The 20,781-nt window shown below is 41.3% G+C and overlaps 1 protein-coding gene across 5 annotated transcripts in view; it reads right to left on the minus strand.

Moving 5' to 3' along the window:
• The window catches only part of Ptpra (protein tyrosine phosphatase receptor type A), a 163,351-nt gene that overhangs the window by 47,764 nt on the left and 94,806 nt on the right, over positions 1 to 20,781 (minus strand). For all 5 annotated transcript variants that reach the window (XM_008854484.2, XM_008854482.3, XM_008854481.3 and 2 more), the window contains 3 exons: positions 14,164 to 14,248; positions 12,868 to 12,941; positions 12,417 to 12,553 (listed from right to left, as the gene is read on the minus strand). In XM_008854484.2, coding sequence (XP_008852706.1) covers positions 12,417 to 12,553; positions 12,868 to 12,941; positions 14,164 to 14,248 — 296 coding nt within the window. The remainder of the gene's footprint in view (positions 1 to 12,416; positions 12,554 to 12,867; positions 12,942 to 14,163; positions 14,249 to 20,781) is intronic.

The following is a 20,781-nucleotide window of genomic DNA, read 5'->3' on the forward strand; positions in this document are numbered from 1 at the left end:
AATCGAACCCAGGTCCTCTGCAAGAGCAGTCAGTGCTCTTAACTGCTGAGCCATCTCTCCAGCCCCCTATCCCATATATTTTGCATCCTTATAATTATTGCTTAGTGTATTTTGTGATGAAAATGTAAACATAATAAAGCAGTAACTTGCTTATGGCTCAACATGTTCTCAAGAGTCTTTCAGGTTGTTTATAACTGATATTTGCTCTCTTTAAGGGATAATATGTATTATTTTGCTTTGGATTTTCTTCCTTTTGTCAAAAAAATTTATTTTTATTTATGTCTGGTGTATACTATGTGTATGCAGGTGCATGCAGAGGCCAGAAGAGGGCACTGGATGATCCACTGGAACTACAGTTACAAGTGGTTGTGAGTTGCCCAATGTGAGTGCTGGGACTTGAGCTCAGGTCCTCTGGAAAAGTAGTATACGCCTGTTGGGCCATTTCTCTAGCCCTGGCATTTTGTTCTCTTTCTTGTATAATGCTCCATTCTGAGACCATATCAAACTATTTTTCCATTCTACTACTATCTCTTAAGCACATACATAAAAATTTTATGAGCATCTTTATCCTTTCATACAAGGTCAGACTGTTTTTTTCTTTCCTTCCTTTTCGTTTCTTTCTCTTTCCTCCCTCCCTCCCTCCCCCTTCTTTCCTTCCTCCCTTCCTTCCATCCATCTTTTGTAAGACAGGGTCTCCCTATTCCTCCTTCCCTCCTTTCCTCTTCCTTCCTTCCTTTTCCCCTCCCTCCCTTCATCTTTTTTGAGACAGGGTCTCCCTATAGCCCCAGCTGGCCTGGAACTTGCTATGGATCAGGCTTGCCTCTGCCCCCTGAGCGCTGGGATTAAAGGTGTACACCACCACGCCTGGCCCAGGTTGTTTTTTAATGTGATTGTGCCACTTTATACTACCATCTGTAATGAAAAGGGTTCCAGTTCTGCATCTTTATTTATATTTGCTACTGTCATACTTTAAATGCATTAAATATAGTCTTAACTTACATCTCTACAATTACTAATGGGGTTCATTTTTTTCAGTTTACTGGTCGAAAGAGTTTCCTCTTCAAGAAATACCTGGTCCAGTTTTTTTTCTCCATTCTTTTACTGGATTGCTTATTTTATTCTTTTTTTTTTTTCCGTGTTTTTTTTTTTTTTTTTTTTTTTTTTTTTTTTTTTTTTTTTTTTTTCGTGTTTTTTTTTTTTTTTTTTTGTTTTTGTCTATTTTTTTTTTTTTTTTTTTTTGACAAAGGGTCTCCCTGTAGCCCCAGCTGACCTGGAACTCACTATGTAGACCAGGCTGGCTTTGAACTCACAGATATCCACCTGCCTCTGCCTCCCCAGTGCTGGGATTAAAGGCGTGTACCACACCGGGCTCTTATTTAGTTCTTTATATATATTTTGGATTCTTATTTATTTTTTTAAATCAGCTGTGTTCCAAAGTATCTTTTACTAAATTTTCAGTCTACTTCTTCATTTTCTTTTATGGTGTTTACTTACGTACAGAAGTTTTGCATCTCATGTAGTCAAATTAATCAATCATTCCCTATGCCAACATTTTCAAGCTTAAGAAATCCTTTCCTACTGTGAGGTCATAGGTATTATTTTCCAATTATCATCTTTATATTTTATAGTCCTGTCCTTTAAACTTTGTTTAGAGCAAACAGTGATATTTGTGTCTTGTATGAGACAGACATTCCATTTCATTTGCTCCCATAGGGTTGCCCAATTGTCCCAGTACTATTTATTGTACAGGCCACTCTATCCCCAACCAAAAACCAACAGCATTTCTGTGATAAATAGGTTTCAATTTATACAAAGGACCTGCTCCTGGGCTATTCTACCCCCCTAGTCAATCTATCTACTCCAGTGACAATAAAAAAAACTGTCTTAATTACTAAATTTTATAAGAACTCATTATATCTGGTAAGGCAGTTCTCCTCACCTTGTTCTTCTTCTTCGGGAATGTCTTGTCTAGTCTTGGATCTTTGCTCCTCCATAAAAATTTTAGAATCAGCTTGTCAAGTTCCACATAAAACCTGTTGGGATTTTTATTGGAATTGCATTGAATCTATGCACCAGTGTGGGGAGAATTGACATCTTTATAATATTGAGCTTTCTAATTCATTGATTATATCTCATCACTAAATTAAGCTGTTTTCCTTTTAATATGCTCAAATATTTTTTATAATTTCCTCTGACGATTTTGTAAAATTTATTCTTAGGTACTTTACATTTTGGATACTAATATAAAAGGTATATTTTTAGATAATGGATTTTTTGAGGCCTACATACAAAAATGTATTAATTTTTTTGTTTGTTTTTGAGACAGGGTCTCCCTGTAGCCCTAACTGGCCTGAAACTCACTATGAGACCAGGCTGGCCTCAATCTCACAGAGATCTGCTTGTCTCTGCCTCCAGAGTGCTGGGATTAAAGGTATAAACCACCATGCCTGGCCAGAAATGTATTAATTTTTATGCTACTTTTGTATTTGATAATTTATCTGAGTTTGAAATTTTCTAAAGACAATATTCTTAGTGAAAATTCCTATTTTATCTCCAGTGCTGTAATCCTTTCTTGCTTCTTTGTTCTCCTAGGGCTCTCCAGAAGTTACTGAATCTCTATTCACTTTTAAGTTTGATTCCCCTTTTAAATACTCTTGCCTAACAGTCACCAGTACCTAAACATTCTGTAGTGATGGAATGCCCTTCAAGGTAGTTTAGAACAGTTATACTTAACAAAACAGATAATTTCTTTTGCATTTCCCCTGCACTAAGTGGTATAAGCCCAGATGATGGCTAGTGCCTTCTCTATACCCCTTCCAGAGTGCAGCCATGTTGAACACCCAAACACTTGCAACAATTCTTGCTAATTTCCATAGGACTGTGGCTCTGATTTATTTGGAGACAACTCCTTGAGGTAGTTGGGTCCTCTACTCTTAACTGATATGTCCCCTCGGTTCCATCACAAGACATATACATGTCTTCTTTACCTTGTAATCTAAAGATTAAACGATATTACTAAAAATAGGGAGTCCTGATGAAGGACCAAGCTTACCATACAAAATGTTGGCTAGCTCATTGGCGCTGTCTTTTTCTCTTCTTTATCCAATTTCTTTCTCAGGAATGACCAAATTTTATCTTTTTTTTCCTTTACTTCTTTCTCCCTTTAACCCTTAGGCATGTTTTAGGAAATCATGGAAGTGGCTTTCTGAAGTGTTTCTGATTACACAAATTCAATTTTTTTTCCTACAACAAATGCTGGTGAATAAGAAGTTCCAGCATGTAACCTAGACGAAAGATCCAGCCTGGAACTTCCAATGCCACCTAGAACTCACAGAAATGCTACACAATCTCTCTCGGTCTGTGAAATATATGAAAACAGCTGTCAAGTCCTATACTTATTGTTCCTCAGGTAGTTACTCTGAGGGTCAGTATCTTTCAGGAATAACCCATTTGGTGATATCCCTTTTCACAGCTATCTGACCACAGGCTTCCTGGCATAGTTTAAATGTTTTTTTTTTTTTTTTTTGACTAAAATTTTTTTTTAATGTATACAAGTGCTTCGCCTGCATGTATATAAGTGCAATGTGTTAAGGTTCAGATAGCCCTGCCTCCTCACCAACAGGATCTCAAGGACTTCTCATGCTCCTGAGAAAAGGGAACCTAGCTGATAAGCACCTTGGTCTTTGAAGTCAAGAGAAGCAGACTTTTCTCCACTGTTTGGCCAACACAGCAGGCTTCCCCTTTGATCTCCAAAGAGGACAGATTTTAACAGTCCTGCTCTCTCACTCCCTCCCACACACCCAACTTTAAAAAATAAAAAAAATACATCTTCCCGCCTTCTGCAGGAAGCAGAAGCCTCCCTTTTAAAAAGACCCCAGCTCAAGACTCAGGCAGACATTTTCCCTGCCTGGAAGGGAATCTGTCCCATGTGTTCCTTTGCTAATAAACCCTATTTTGATGGAGTTTTAGCTGTGCCTCGGTGCCTCATCATCCATTTGCTCGTTCTCCGCCAACTTTTTACCTATCACAATGCACATGGAGGTCAGAAGAGGTCTGGACAATTGTTAGCTCCCATGTGGGTGCTGGGACTAGAACCCAGGTCCTCTGTGAGAGCAGCCAGTGCTCTCAACTGCTGCGCCATCTCTCCAGCACCCACCTGGCATAGTTTAAAAGCAAGTCCTTAATTTTAGATGTAGTACATCATTCACAGAAGCAAGCTATAGCCCATTAGCTTTACTTCTTGGACTAAAAACAGTAACTACTCTTTTTTTTTTTTTTGGTCTTTTTGACACAGGGTCTCTCTGTAGCCACAAGCTGGCCTGGATTCGCTAGGGAGATCAGGTTGGCCTCCAACTAACAGATATCCATCAGCCTTTGCCTCCTGGGTCCTGGAATTAAAGGCATGCGCAACCACGCCCAGCTTACAACTACTTTTTTTTTTTTTTTTTTTTTTTTTGGTCTTTTGAGACAAGGGGGTCTCCCTATAGCCCCAGCTGTCCTGGAACTAACTATATAGACCTTGAACTCACAGAGATCCACTTGCCTCTGCCTCCTGAGTGCTGGGATTAAAGGCGTGTGCCACCATGCCCGGCTCTTTTATTTTTATTTTATGTGTATGTGTGTATTGCCTGCATGTAGGTCAGCGCCCCTGTGTCATGAAATGCCCATGGAGGACAGAAGAGGCTGTCGGATCTCCAGTTCCAGGAGTTACAGACAGTTGTTAGCTGCCATGTAGGTTCTGGGATTTGAACTTGGGTCTTCTGCAAGAACAACCAGTGTTCTTAGCCGCTGAGCCATCTCTCCAGCCCCACAACTACTCATTTTTAAAAGAAGAATATGCACCAGGCATGGTGGTGCATGCCTTTAATCCCAGCACTCAGATGGCAGAGGCAGGTGGATCTCTGTGAGTTCAAGGCCAGCCTGGTCTACATGGTGAGTTCCAGGACAGCTAGGGCTACAGGGAGACCTTGTCTCAAAAAGACAAAAAAAAAAAAAAAGAAGAATATGCTTTATTATAAAAGGCTAGTTACTTAGTAGAAAGTGGAAGCTCTCTGTCATAATTCTATTTTTCATACCCCTCATAGGAACAAACTGTTAACAGTTCAGTTTCTCTTAGACTTGCATTAACATGCTCGAGAATAATATGTACAGAGGTATTCATAAGCTTTTTTTTTTTACAAAAAGCCGGGATTTTTAACATCCATATTTATTTGAGATATGCTTCCTCACATAATATACCTTGTGCAAATGTGGTGGTGCTCGCCTTTAATCCCTCCCTCAGGAGGCAGAGGCAGGCAAAGCTCTGTGAGATCAAGGCCAGCCTGGTCTATATAGTGAGTTCTACAACGGTGGCACCAAGGAGACTCTGTCAAGAAAAAAAAAAAACAACTCTCCTCTCAAAAAAACAAAAACCCCCAACACTAATATACCTTGCTATGCCAATATATTTATCAGCAAGCCAGTCAGCTACTTGGCAGATACTACTAAGTGTGCGTGTGTGCAAGTGCATGTGTTTATGGGCACTCTTGTGTCATGCAAGAATGTGGAGGTCAGAGGGTCAACTTGAGGGGAGCTGGTTCTCTCTTTCCATCATGTAGGTATCAGGGCTCAAACTCAGGTTATCAGGCTTGGTGGTAAGCACCTCTACCTGCTTAGCTATCTTGTTGACCTGATACTCAAAAACAAAAACAAAAAAAAACCAAATAAATAAAAACAAACATAAAAAGCCCCCTTATTTGCTATTGTAAAAAACATAGCACCAAACACCTTTTACAAATATGTTTCCTCCCATGAAGGTTGTTCTGTTGCTCTGCAGTATTAAAAGGTAGACAAAATAGCACAAGCATTTAAGTTTTGGCTGACATTACTAAATCATTCTCCCAATGCTATGCCAATTTAAATGTCCCCAGCTGCCAATTCCCTTTTGCCTGTACTTGATATTAATCTTTCTAAATACACACACAAAATAATACATAGTTTTATAAGTACTTCTATTTCCAAAAAATAGTTAAATCTTTTTTTCAACTTTACAGACCACTTGTATTTTTCTTTTCTGTGAACTGACAATTTTCCAGTAGATTATTTAGCCTCTTTTTAAAGGACATAATTTATCAGAAGTTTTTTGTTTTTTAAACATTTTAACATATTAATCTTTTTAATATTTTAATCTTTCCCATCCTGGTTTATGGATCCGCATGCCTTCTATACCTAATCATTATAAAAATATTATTCTATGATAGCAGACACAGATTGGTATGTTTGCTCTTCTTCCCTCCCTGGGCTGACTGGTCCAAGCAGTGACACCTGAACAAATGAGGCTGGGTTCTCTTTCCTAGGACTTTGAGAACTCGGAAGAAGCAGAGGCTTTCCCAGGAGGGCCCCAGAACCCAGGGCAGAGCCTGTTCTACCCATGGCTTCGTACTCCAACTCATTTTTTGATTTTGCCAACTCTGTGGTATCTAATAGATAGCTCTAGGTTTCTTTTTTTTTTTACCCCCTGTCCCTTGACCCAATTTAGCTGACTTCTTGATATGTTTTTGTGTGTACATTCACATGTATGCATGCTACAGGACACCATTGGGTGTCATTCTTCAGAAGCTGTCCACTTTGTTTTTTTGAGACTTGCTGGTTAGACAGTTTCAGGGATTCAACTGTCTCCACTTTCTCAGCACTGGGGTCACAAGTGTTCTGGGCTTCTTCGTGTTGGTTCTGGGGATTGAACTTAGGTCCTCAAACATTTTATTGACTGAGCTACCTCCCCAGTCAGTAGGATCTTTAGCACGGTCCTTGGTGTAGGATAAACAGTAGTGAGGAAAACAGTGGGATCTTTCTGAATGATATGGAAATGGGAGGCATCTAGCACAAGTAGTTCAGGGGACCTATTAGACTATCCTATTAGAGAAAGGCCCCTTCTCATTTGGCACTGACACTTGGGTTATTTTATTGCTTTAATTAAAGGGAGGTCAGGCACTTGTGAAGAGTCCTGACTATGGACATCAACATTCATACCCCATGATGACCCTCTCTCCTCAGCTAAAGAATCCATATCACATATCCTATGGGAATTATGCACTGGGCAAAAGGAAACATATCTTTTAGGGTTCAGTGGTCTCTGGCCTTGATCTAATTTCTGGGAACATAGACTATCACAATGCAAATACCTAGGAGGCCAGGTGAAGGGGAATTGGCCTCACATTAGGGGGTATCTATTAAGCAGCAAAACACCCACACTAATTTTCTAACCTAGTAAAGGCTGTTATAGAAAAAGCAAATGCAAGTTCCTGGAGCAATGAACTATCTTCACCAAAGACCAAATCACTAGATAAACAGAGATCTTACATGCTACAGAAGATTTAAAAGCTTATAGAATATCTGGCTACAGTGGTGCATGCCTATAACCCCAGGTACTTGGGAGGCTAAGGTAGGAAGACTTCTAGATATCAAGAGTTTGAGGCTAGTCTGGGAAATATAAAATGGGGGAGAAGGGAAGAGAGAAAGGAGAGGAGAGGAGAGGAAAAGGGAGGGGAGGGGAAAGAGGGAGAGGGGGAGAGAAAGGGAGAGACAGGGAAGGGGGGGAGAGAGGGAGAGGGAGAAGAAGACGGAGAGGGAGAGAGGGAGAGGGAGAGAGAGAGTGAAAACGCAAGCGAGAGAGAGAAACCAGACTAACATAAAGGATATAAAGGTTTTTAAGAAAGTCCATGGAACCGGGCATGGTGGTGCATGCCTTTAATCCCAGCAGAAGCAGGCCAATCTCTATGAGTTCCAGGCCAGCTGGGGGCTACAGGGAAACCATGGAAGTTGGGTGTGGTGAAATGTCTATAACCCTAGCACTTGCAGCTCTTCTAGCCCTCAGGAAGCTGAGGCAATAAGACAGTAAGTCAAGTCTATAGTGGATCATGGTAAACTGAATCAATTATTAGCTGAAGCTGCAGACTTATAGTTGGCTTTACTGGCAACAGATCTAACACAGAACCCTTAGTACCTAGAATCTCTGTATTAATGGGCAAGTATAGGTTCTTTTAAAGTTGCAGATAACTGGAAGCTGTTTTTCTTTCTCATGAAAAGAGCTGCTTCAGTGATAAATAATCCTGATGTACCAGTGCTGTGATCAAGTTTACCAGAATTTTGTCTTGTAGATTCACGGATATTAACCTAACATCCATGCTAATGATGTCAAGCTAATAGAACCTGAAGGACAGAAAGTTGTATATCTTAGATATACACACTAGACATAAAACCAAAACCAAGTGGTGGTGCATGCCTTTAACCCTTGGGAGGCAGAGGCAGGTGGATCTCTGCGAGTTCAAGGCCACCCTGGTCTACATAGTGTGTTCCAGTTCAGCCAGGGCTACATATTGAGACCCTGTCTCAAAAAATCTAAAACCAAAAACTGCCACTGCCACCAACACACACACACACACACACACACACACACACACACACACAGAGAGAGAGAGAGAGAGAGAGAGAGAGAGAGAGAGAGAGAGAGAGAAACTCAAAGACCCCAAAACTGAAACAAAACAAAATCCAACAAAAGCCAACAAAACCGTAACTGGCTTTTCACTTAAATCAAATTTTCTGAAGGCCAAGGTTCCCTAGCATGTTAGGCTCTTTCAACATGAAGATCAATGTCTGCTCCTTGCCCCATCATCTTTTCCCCAGTAAGAAGGAAAAATTCTTGCTGAGCTACTTTGAATTTTGGAGAAAGAATATAGTATATGCCGGTAACCTTCTTTATCTATTTACTGAGTGATCAGAAAAGAGAATTCTCCAGCTGATCAAGACTGAGGAGAAATTGGCTCCAGTAGATTTTGTGGCTCTCTAAAGCGTCCAAAAGAAAGCTGAATGTGACAGTTATAATGAAAACCTTCATGGTAAGAGGAGAAGCACATGATCCTGCCAGCAAGAACATCTTAAAACTAAGCTTGAGAGTGGAGACTGTTCACTTGATCACAGGATACAAGATATCCAAATAGCTCCAACTCCATAAATGAGTTCTTATGTGAACTGGAAAGCTACAAATTTGGATATACCCCAGGAGAATTCCACCACAGATGGAAGTGATGTGTACAGAACACCAGACCCAGGTCATACTCCTTCAAAAGACATTAATGACTTCCTGCTGATGTCAGCAGCTGACGAAGGAAAAAAAAAACGTTCCGTCTGATATACAAATGGCCCTGTGTGATATGCTGGCCCATGTTGGATGGAGGTAGACTGCTACAGAGTTACGTACTTACGCGATGGCTCTGAATGAGTCTAAAGAGAAATCCTCCCAGTGAACAGAACTTCAAGCAAGTTGTCACACTATTTCACTGGAGATCAGGCTCTAAACTGATCCCTGGGTAGTGGATAACAGGAACAAAGAAGAAACATTTATGCTCCACACGAATGCTCACCAAACAGCGTTCACTGCTACATTCTTTCTCTTGCTATTGCAGGGCTGGTCTGATGAGCTCATGAACACGGCAGCCAATGGCCATCATTCCAATATCTATCTTAATGGATCTATCATGCCTCAAAGAATACCACTTCTCTCCAGGATTTACCAGAATGTTTTATCGTGGGATCTCAAGAAAAATTATTTCCAAAAAGACTTTATCTCACAAAACAGTATGCCAACAGGATCACATACACCATATCCAGAAGCAGTTGGTACTACAGATTATAAAATAGTACAATGCCTACTAAGGACCCAGTAGTGGGGCTGAAGCTTAAGGTACTATCTTGTGGGATGTGGTATATGTTTTCAATCAATAAGGAGTATTAAATGGTGTTCTTTTTTTCAATAGTTTAAAACAAAATAAAGGTCTAAAGGTCTAATCTCTTCGGTTAACTCTTGCCTGGTAAATGATTTTAGGCTTCAAATCTCTCCTCCCTTCTACCTCTTCTCAATATTGAAGCCAGATACAAATCTGACCCTAAGTCCTTCAGTGGTGGGACAGGTATGAATGTGTAGGCCAGAGGCTGACAATGGGTGTTTTCCTCAACTACTCTCCACCTATTTGCGAGACAGGGTTTTTCACTGAACCCGTGGCTCACCGATTTGACTAGGCTAGCCAGCCAGTGAGTACCAATTTTCTGTCTCTAGCTCTGACACTAAAGGAGCATGTCAATGTATCCAGCTTTTTATATGGGTGCTGAGGATTCCAATTCAGGTCCTTATAGCTAATATTTTACTGACTGAGCATCTCTCCAATTCCTTTTCCTTTATATTTTTGAAGTTTCTGCTTTGACCAGAAATAATCCGGATTAGTACTAGTAAACTGCAATAACTCCATTTCTCCCTCATTTATGATTGCTTTAAGACAGGACATGTGGTATGGGAAGTCTCCATCCTTTACCTGTAGCCCCACCTGGCCTGGAACTCGCTATGTAGACCAGGCTGGCCTTGAACTCACAGAGATCTGCCTGCCTCTGCCTCTTGAGTGCTGGGATTAAAGTCATATGCCACCACACTTGGTTCAGAATCATCTTTTCAAAGTATGAATTTGGTTAGTTCGTGGCTTTCCATTTCTCGTGCAGCCATCTCTGAGACAAATGGTCTAGCCTAGCTTTATAATCAATTTTGCCTCCAACTATTACTTAATGTAAGACTTTTCTTAGGGACACATAAAAAAACATGAATAACTGTTTGTTCATCAAAGACAGACCAAAGAAAATATTCCACCCAAGCCTAGCTTAGTGAACCAGTGTGTTTACCGGGGTTACTTAATAGGGGTATGAATGACTCAAAAGCAACCGTATTACTGAAAAGCCAACAGCAGCACGAGTGATCACTTCGGAAGGCAGCATCCCTAGAGCTCCCTACAGGAGTACAAGCAGCTGGGCTGGATCAGTCTCCCCTCCTCAGGGAGCTTTCCGAGACTTGTTTACTTCCTGAGTCAATCTCGCCTCCTTTCTTCAAGAGAGAATATTTCAGTTTGGAGGAAAGAACTATAAACACGGCTCTCTGGCCGCACAGCCCTTCAAGTTCTGTGAATGTGCCTTTTCCTCATTCTTTTTGACAGGCTGTCCTGCTATTTCTAGTGCCTGAGATGTTCCTCACTTCCCTTTCCTTACTGTTCTTCATTTTCCAAGAAAGTTGTAGTCAAATACTGAGCTACATATCTCCACCATTCATCCATCATCCATCCACCATCCATCCATCCATCCATCCATCCATCCATTCGTCCATCCATCCGTCCATCTGTCCATCCATCCGTCCACCATCCATCAATCCATCCATCCACCCATCCACCATCCATCCATTTGTCCATCCATCCGTCCATCCATCCATCCATCCATCATCCACCATCCGTCATCCATCCATCCATCCACCATCCATCATCCATCCACCATCCATCTACCATCCATCATCCATCCATCCAACCACCATCCATCCACCATCCATCCATCCATCCATCCACCATCCATCCATCCCATCCATCCGTCCATCTGTCCATCCATCCGTCCACCATCCATCAATCCATCCATCCACCCATCCACCATCCATCCATTTGTCCATCCATCCGTCCATCCATCCATCCATCCATCATCCACCATCCGTCATCCATCCATCCATCCACCATCCATCATCCATCCACCATCCATCCATCCATCATCCATCCATCCAACCACCATCCATCCACCATCCATCCATCCATCCATCCATCCACTGAGAATCTTACTAAGTTGTCCAGACTGGCCTTGAATTTATGATCCTCCTACTTCAGCTTCTGAAGTAGCTGGGATAATAAGGTTGTACCACTAGGCTTGGCTAAAGTCACCCTCTGCCCCCGCCACTTGTTTTTTACATGCTAGGTAACCATGAGCTACATCCTTAGCAAGGAAGCAATTTTGACCCAAGATTATCAACTGGTGGCTTATACTTATTCAGGTTGAATATTAATGAATAATGCAAATCTCAATACTCTGAAGTCTATTATAATCTCCACTTTCTACATCGATATACTCCTATTATCTGCTATAGACACTCTGGATCCGTACTATAGACTCTATGACTGTCCTTCATGTTTTGAATTGCTGTTTGAATTTATAGTTAGTTTTGTTCTTGTTAGTAGCATTTCCCTAGTGGGAAGAGAATTCTTTGAAATCAGGGGCTGGATTTATTTTTGTTCCTTATTATATTCATGACATCATGAATATTACTTGGCACACATAAGATGCTTATAAGTATTAAATGAAGTAATAGATGTGATGATGAATGCATTAATCATTAATGGATAGATGGTTAGATGAGGGAGGCTGAAATAATTGCCTTTTTTACTTTCTCTCCATGATTACACAGGAAAGGATTAAGATGAACTTGGCAATAAAATAAAATAAATTAGCTATTAGAAACCTGTTTTGTATCTAGGACTCAAAAGGCCAGACCTTAAATCTCCCTTACTCTTTGCTGACAACAAAGAACTCACGTTGAATTCCTCTCTGAAGAGCTTATTGTCATCAGCCATTCTTCGATTAATCTCTTCTTCTAGCTTGTCCACAGGCAGGGGTGGGTATTTCCTGTTGGTGCTTGGGGATCTGGCCAGAAGTGGCACACTTTGGGGCTCTGCAAGGTACAACGGGGAAGGTCAGTCAGGTGCCCTTTTGTGGAGACTAATAGTCTCATTCCTTTGACATGATAGGGGAAGGGGCCAGGGAGACGGCTCAGCAGATAAAAGTGTTTGCTACCAACCTTGATGACCACGATTGAATCCCCAGAACCCACATGGTAGAAACAGAGAACCAACTGCTGCAAGTTGATCTCTGGCCTCCACGCATATGCTGTTAGCACATGTGTGCACACATGAACAAATGAAAAAAAAGGAAAAGAAAAAGGATGGGGAAAATTCTAATTTCTTGGTTTTCTTCTCCATGTCTTACCCACATCCTCAGTGCGGCCATTTGATAAGCGGAAAGAATTGGAATGGCTCCCAGCTTGCTTATATTTCTTAAACCTAAAGAGAAAATATCTATAATGAAAAACTAGGGACAGAGTCCAATCATTCTTTATATGCCTGTTACTGACTCTGCCTTTCTAAATCTCTTGTTAAATAAGAAGACTTTTAAAAAAAGAGACATAGGTCAGTCACATCTGAGGCAGCTCCACCGTGTGGTGACTAAGTATCTTTGGCTGGTCTTGCTGTTACTCTTGGCACCCTAGGATACAACTTAGGAAACACCCTATTCTAGCCTGTATGGTTTCAGTATGCAGCTCAGTTCCAGAACACACTTGAGAGCACAGCCATACCATATGGAGAAAGGGTAACCATAATATAGTGGTGGTCGCAGTGGGGTGAGGGTGATAGGATAGGTGAGATGGGATGGGATAGTAAGATCTTTTATAAAATAAAAATCCTGGTGTTTCCCCATGAAGCCTGGGAGCCAAGGCAAGAGGCTAAAGCTTTAGCATGCATGCGCACAGATCACAGGTCTAATGGAGGCACATGCTCAATTGTTGGGGGCACACAGGCCTTTCTCCCTTAATTCTTGCATAAGAACAAAGGGGGCACAGAGAAGGCCAGGTCAAGGATAAGGCAAAGTTAAACCCAGGTAGTAAGGGCAGTAGCTTCAGCAGGAAGAGAAAAAAATGTGCCTTGTTCTTTTTTCTTTGGATTCCCCTCCCTGCATCTGGTCATTGTTTGAGGAGGTAATATCCAGAGGCTTCTAGACGTCAGGAAGATGAACACTTTAATCCCTATGGCTCAGTCTAGCACTTAAGGGCAAGGAATACCAGAGAGTTTTGGGGACAAAGACTCAACTAGAAATAAAGTCAGCTTCCGTTACACATAGAATCTCACCAGGGCCCTTTTAGGGGGTTGCTTCAATAGGACAAGAGCTGAAGACCTTGAAACAACCTGTCACCAAAAGATGGTATGGAAGCTCCCAACTTCCAAACCACTATTCTATTCTGGGTTTTAAATTGAACTAGAATTAGGAGACTGGGTTTGGACAGATAAAGCAAAAGGCTTGGAGAAGCTAGGTCTTAAGGAAGCCTGTAGTTTAGAAACCATGTCTAGGTAGTAGACAGTAGTAATTTAATCTTAGCACTATCACAGGTCATTGCCCCTTTACCCTATTCACTGTCCTTAGTCTACTGTCTTCTGGATTGTGTGGGCTTGCTGAGACACTGGGGTATTAGAACAGCTGAAGTGAATGTAGAAACATTAACATACTAACCTTAACATGTACAGAACAATGATAATAAATACGATCACTAGCAGAGAGGACAGGGCCACCATCACTGCGATAATTGGTGTCTCATCTGAAACAGAAAAGAACAGGTCATAACAGTTGGAACAGGTCAGTCAGTTGGAAGCTCAGTTAGACATGCTGATGAGGGGAGAAGGGCTCATTCAATCTACAGATGGTAGATGTATAAAACACAGACATAGAGCAGGAAATCAAAATGACAGACAGGAGTGGGGTGTGGGGGTGCATATAAAAGAGCAAATATATGTGCTAGAGCACATGAGAAAAAGAGCACTTCCTCCTGATACCTCAGGACTACTGGGTAGGGGATGAGGTGGAGCCTAACTCATCTCTGAGATATCACACATTTATTACTCTGTGACTCCTCGCATTGGAATAAAATTTACCCTTTCATTGCTTTATCATTTGAGCTTAAAACAATACTTAGCACCAAAAAGTAGTCAAAGTGCTCAAATATTTAGAAGCACAAACACATCCAATTGTGATGGCAGACTGGGAACGCAGGGCTAACATACTCCTTCCCAGTCTCAATGGGCTCCATCTAGAGGAAAGCAAGAGAGAGAAGAAAAAAGATTTTTTTCTATCACAAACCCAAGAGATTTCCTGGCATAGGGAATATGGCTCCTAATTAAAATAAGGTGACTCTATTACATCCTTATGTATCATGAATCACAAAACTGCCATGGTTCCTATTTCCTTCTGTATCTTTCTGCATGCTGCTCCCTCAGCTACCTTGTAGCAAGACCCCGACCATGACAAAGTCTAGTTTGAATAGATAGTAAAGCCTTCCTTCTATCCCACAGGGCCTATCTCAGTACCTAGCCCCACTGCTCATGCAGCTGACCAGGTCAGGACTCTAACTCCTATGCCACATTTTAAACTATATAACCAGCCTGAATTTCTTTGCATTGAGAGGATGTCTCTCTCAAGTAAAGGTCACTCCTGTCATGCAGTCTCTGAACTATGTCCATTACTGTTACCTCAAAGACAGCCCAGAGAACAGTCTCTCTTCTTACCTAATCTCTTACAACAATCAGTTTTTTTTCTCAATTTCTTATCCCCAGGTTCTCCATAATTTGTTCTGATTCCTACTGTCAGTGCTTTACTGAAACTGCTCAGCAAGGACACACACGGGGACAAACACACCCATGCACACATACACATAGAGGTACATTACCAAATCCAACACAAACAGTTCCACTTTCATCTGATTCACCCTCTTACCAGAATTCATTTAAAATATGCTCACAGAGCAATATTTGTATGCTAAGCACTGCTTGGGACATGAGAGTGGAAAAGCACTGCTCAGGCAGACCAGAGATAGAAAGACATTCTGTAGGGAAAGAGGATATGGCTCACAAACACGTAACTTCAAACAAGGGCAGCGAATCTGTCAACAAAAAGACAAGCACGGAGGCAGTAGTGAAATGGCTGAGGAGCATGTTTTCTCTCTCTCCGTTCTCCAGGAGAACACTAAGTAGTAGTGAAAGTGAACCATACAAAGAATGAATGGAATGAACAATTCATTCATTTGAATGAAGAACTTCGAGGCATAACAGCCCTCATGGACTTGGCAGGTTCAAGAATCATCATGAAGACCAGTGCAGTACAAGCTGTAATGAGGTGGGCAGGAGTCAGAAAACTGACACTATGAGCCACAGCAATGAGTATGGCTTTAATTCTGAATTACTGGAGGTGTCTGACAGAGGACAGATCTAACTGAATTCGTACTCATTCAAAAGATCTGCCAAACTGAATTATAAATAGCAGTAGCCTAATGGTAAGAAGCAATCTTAGCAGAAAGCAAGATCACAGAAGTCAAGCGCAGAGTCTTTCAAGGACAAATGAACTCAAACACTGCTGAAAGGTTAAGCAGGAAAAGACAGAGAAATGAAAGTGGACTTGACAAGATGGCAGATCTTGGTGACCTTTTCAGGTGGTTTCATTAGAGTATAGGTGAGAACGCCTAAATGGAATGAAAGGCGAATACAAAGAAAGGGGAAGGGAGGGGGCAACCACTCACATATATATGTGGAGAGAAATATGAGCTGGAGAGTTTTATTGTGTGTGTGTGTGGGGGGGTCTTGAAATAGGGACAGAGCCAGGCATGGTGGCGCACGCCTTTAATCCCAGGAATTGGGAGGTGGAGGCAGGCAGATCTCTGTGAGTTCAAGGCCAGCCAGGTCTACATAGTGAATTCCAGGTCAGGCCACCTGGGGCTACAGGGAGACCCTGTCTCAAAAAGACCAAAAAGTAAATAAATAATAAATAAAATAAAAAAATAAAAAAGAACTAGGGATAGGCTAGTCCAGAGTTCATAGCCCTTACCTCCCAAGGACTAGGATTATCCACCACCAAGCCCAGCCTAAAGGGATAGATGTTATGCCATTACTCTGTTAATGGCAATTTTCAAACACTGTAGTACACAGCTCTCATCTTAAATTTTTATTATTTTTATTTTATATGTATGAGTGGATTGCCTGCATGTATGGAAATGCACCCATGTCATGCAATGCCCACAAAGGTCAGAGGAGGGTGTCGAATCCCCTGGAACTGGAGTTAGGACAGTTGTTTGCTGCCATGTGGGTGCTGGGAATCAAACCCTAGACTCTTAACCCCAGTACTCTTAACCTCTGAGCCATCTCCCCAGTCCCACAGCCCTCATCTTAAAATGAACATTTGTACTGGATGACCATCCTCTCCTTCTTGAAACAGTCTCCTGTTCCCTAACAAAGTCTTCTGATCTCCCTTCTATCTCTTGGCTGTTTCACTGTCTACATTGCTAGCTGTTTCTATGACTCTAACTCTAACTGTGGGAACTCTGGGAACTCCTGAGGGCTATATCCTTCCTTATACTCTATCTAGTTACCTGATCAGACAGCTGTAATTATAAATGATAGGACAGTAATTCCACATTTGCAATGCTTGGGCTGACCCTCCTTTTGAACTTTAGGTTCTCAACTACCTATTGGCCACTTCCATTTTCAAATTCACAGGCAACACAAACTTCCTGCTTCTAAATATATTTTACCATTCACTAGCTGGCATTCCCATCCTTGCTGATGTTCAAGCAAGAAATGTTGAAATTCTTTTGAATTCTTCTCATGTATATCTTCTGTATCCAACCCAGCTGTGAGCAGGATACTTTAGGGCTAGAATCAGGAGCTCAAATGTGTTTGCCCTTTTCCCTTATTGTCACTAACCGTTCTAGTGCCAAACTCTATCCTCTCTTTAGACTTCCACAGTTCTGTACTTTCAATTCTTCTCTAAAAAGTAGAGTGACCCTTAGAAAAGTAGTCAGACCATGCCCTCTTACATCAACATTTTCGTGAAGCCTTTAGAATGAAGTCTAATCTTGTTCTGGCCCATAAAAACTGCCCTGTTAGGACACCTTTTTCTGTCACTTCTCTTTTGATCACTAAGCTTTCAAAGCTGACATCCCTCTATGCTGACGTTGTTTATTATCCTTATGCTTTTGAACAGGTAAGTTCGTCTGACATACCCCTTCCATTCTTTGCCAAGCTCATTCTTACTCATCCAGTCCTTATTTGCAGTGTTACTTTTCCCAGGTCTTCTCCTAAGACATCCTAATACTAAATTTATTATCTCTTAAAATAAGTTATTTTGAAGACTAAATAAGATCATCCTTGGGGCTGGAGAGATGACTCAGAGGTTAAGAGCACTGGCTGCTCCTACAGAGGACCTGGGTTCAATTCTCAGCACCCAAATGGCAGCTAATAACTGTAACTCCAGCTCAGGGGATCTGACAGCTGTGGGCATTTTACAACATGGGTGCACTTACATACACGCACATAATACACTCAAACACATAAAATAAAAATAAATATAAATAAGATCATCCTTGTAAACTTTTTCACATAGTAATTAGCACACATTATGTACTCAGTCAACACTCCTTTCTGTATTGTTCTTATAGAATACCCTATTATTTCCCTTGATAATACCTTTCATTTTCTGTATTTGACTACAGTTAATGAATAGTCCTCCTTTATGCCATATATGCCGTAACTACTAGAGTAAGCGTATGTTTTCTTTTCTCCTCTCCTCTCTTCTCTTTCCTTTCTGTTTTTCAGACATGGTCTCATTATGTAGCCCTGGCTGGCCTAGAAGTTGCTATGTAAACCAAGCTGGCCTCAAACTCACAAGCTGGCTCAAAATGACTCTGCCTCCCAAACACTGGGATGAAAGGCATGCATAACCATGCCCAGCTCTGTTCTCCTTGTGTAACTTAAAGTAGCAGAGGATCTCACATATACTAGGAGCTAGGCTCAGTGAATGAATAAAAGAATTAGTAAAGTGGGGCGTGATGGTACATGCCTGTAATCCTAGCACTTTGAATGGGGAGAAAGAATGAAGAGTTCAAGGCCAGTGAGATGCCAGCCTGTGCTGCCTGATACCCTGTCTCAAAATAATAAATACATAATTTTAGTGATTTATTTACAAACTATGTTTTTGTTAAATCCAATCATGAAGGGCAGTGTATGAGGTAGTTAGTGTAAGGAGGTAATTAGAGGCTTCTGGCCCAAGACAGTGGGTAAGAGCTGGGTGTGACTGCTCATGCCTATAATCCCAGCACTTGGGAGAGGTTGAGGCAAGAGGACTGCCACTAGTTTGAGGTTAGTCTGGACTACATAGTGAGTTCCAGGTTAGCCCAGTCTCAACAAAACAAACCACAGACAGACAATTGGCTGCGACTACAAGTTTCTTTTTTTTGGGGGGGGGGGGAGCGGACAGGGTCTCATATAGCCCCAGTTAGCTTCAAACTCAATATGCAGCTGAAGATGTCCTCTTGTCCTCACCTTCTCAGTGTGGGACGACAGGCATGTACTACCACACATGGTTTATATGGTGTTGGTGATCAAACCCAGGACTTCATGCCAGGCAATCACTCAACTGACTGAGCTACATTCCTAGTCCAAAAGTTTACTTCTTCCTTTACCCAAAAACATCAAAATGATAGGAGAAATATAAAAACAGGAATGAATTAACAACATATCTAAAAGGAAGCAAAGAGAGGTATCTGTAGACTAGAATTTTGAAGGATTTCTGCAAGAAAAAGCAGATGGGACATTACTGCTAAGTATATCAACCAGAGCCAAACAACTTCCAGTTTGAAAGTAAGTACACATTCCTAGCCATGACCTGGAAACCAGCTGTGTCAGGTAGGACTAGAGATTAAAATGGGCCTTGGGATTAAATACCTTCCTGGCCTGACTTACTATTCCACGGCTAGTATACAATTATACAAGTATACAGTGACAAGCTGTGGTTTCCCATCTAAAATCAGCTGTAAGAATAGTGCTCTATGCAGAGTGGAAAATTTGTCATAGGATTTCTCTTTAAACACAAAAGAAAACGAAAAAACAAATATAGACAGTAGAGAGATGACTCAGCAGTTAAGAGGACTGGATGCTCTTGCAGAGGACTCAGGTTTGATTCCCAGCACCTGCATGGTAGCTAATAACTGTCCCAGTTCTAGGGGATCCGATGCCTTCTTCTGGCCTCCATGGGCATTGCATGACACAGGTGCACTTACATATATGTAAGCAAAACAAGTATACACATAAAAAGAAAAATAAACAAAAATATAAGTTGCATATAGATTTATGGTTTATTTGTGGTGTCATATATGTGTAAGAGTGTGCATGTGTATGTGAGCGTGTGAGTGTATGCAAGTGTATGCCAAGGTGTGCATGTAGAGGTCAGAGGCCAACTTGTGGGAGCTGGTGCTCTTCTCCTACCATGTAGATGCCAGAGATTGACTCAGGTTATTAAAGAACAACACTAATTCCTTTGTATCATCTAATACTCAAGTACTGTTTAAATTTCTCCAATTGTCTTATAAATGCCTGCTCTGGTTTGATTAGAGTTGCCATCCAGATCTACATGTTACACAACTGCTAAATACACTAGGTCCACAGGCTTCCTGATTGGGCCCTGAAGAGCACTTACCTAGCACATGCAAGGCCCTGGGATGGATGATTCTCCAGTTCCACAATAAAGAAAAAACAACAAAGAAAGAGAGTTTATATCCAGTATATACACAGTAAGACCAGAGGATTCAGCAGTAACAAATAAAAAAAAAATTGCCTTATGAAGCTTGTATTTTATTTTTAAAAATTTTTTATTTATTATTTTTATTTTATGTGTATGTGTGTATTGCGTAAGTGCACCCGTGTCATGCAATGCCCACGGAGGTCAGAAGAGGCTGTTGGATCCCCTGGGACCAGAGTTACAGACAGTTATTAGCTGCCATTTGGGTGCTGGGATTCGAACCCAGATCTTCTGCAAGAACAGCCAGTGTTCTTAACCACTGAGCCATCTCTCCAGCCCCTGAAGCTTGTATTTTAGTGAAGAACAAATTAAGCAAGGAAACATAAAAGATGTTATTAAGAGTGGAAGACTGGCCCAGCGTGATGGTATACACCTTTAATCCCAGCAGTCAGATGGCAGAAGCAGGCCATTTTTATGAGATTAAAGTCAGCCTAGTCTACACAGTGAGTTCCAGGTCAGCTGGTGCTTCAGGGAGACCCTGTCTCAAACAAAAACAAAAATTAAAACACC

Source organism: Nannospalax galili, unplaced genomic scaffold (assembly GCF_000622305.1).
Source record: "Nannospalax galili isolate Female #2095 unplaced genomic scaffold, S.galili_v1.0 scaffold707, whole genome shotgun sequence".
In the NCBI taxonomy this organism is placed as follows: Eukaryota; Metazoa; Chordata; class Mammalia; order Rodentia; family Spalacidae; genus Nannospalax; species Nannospalax galili.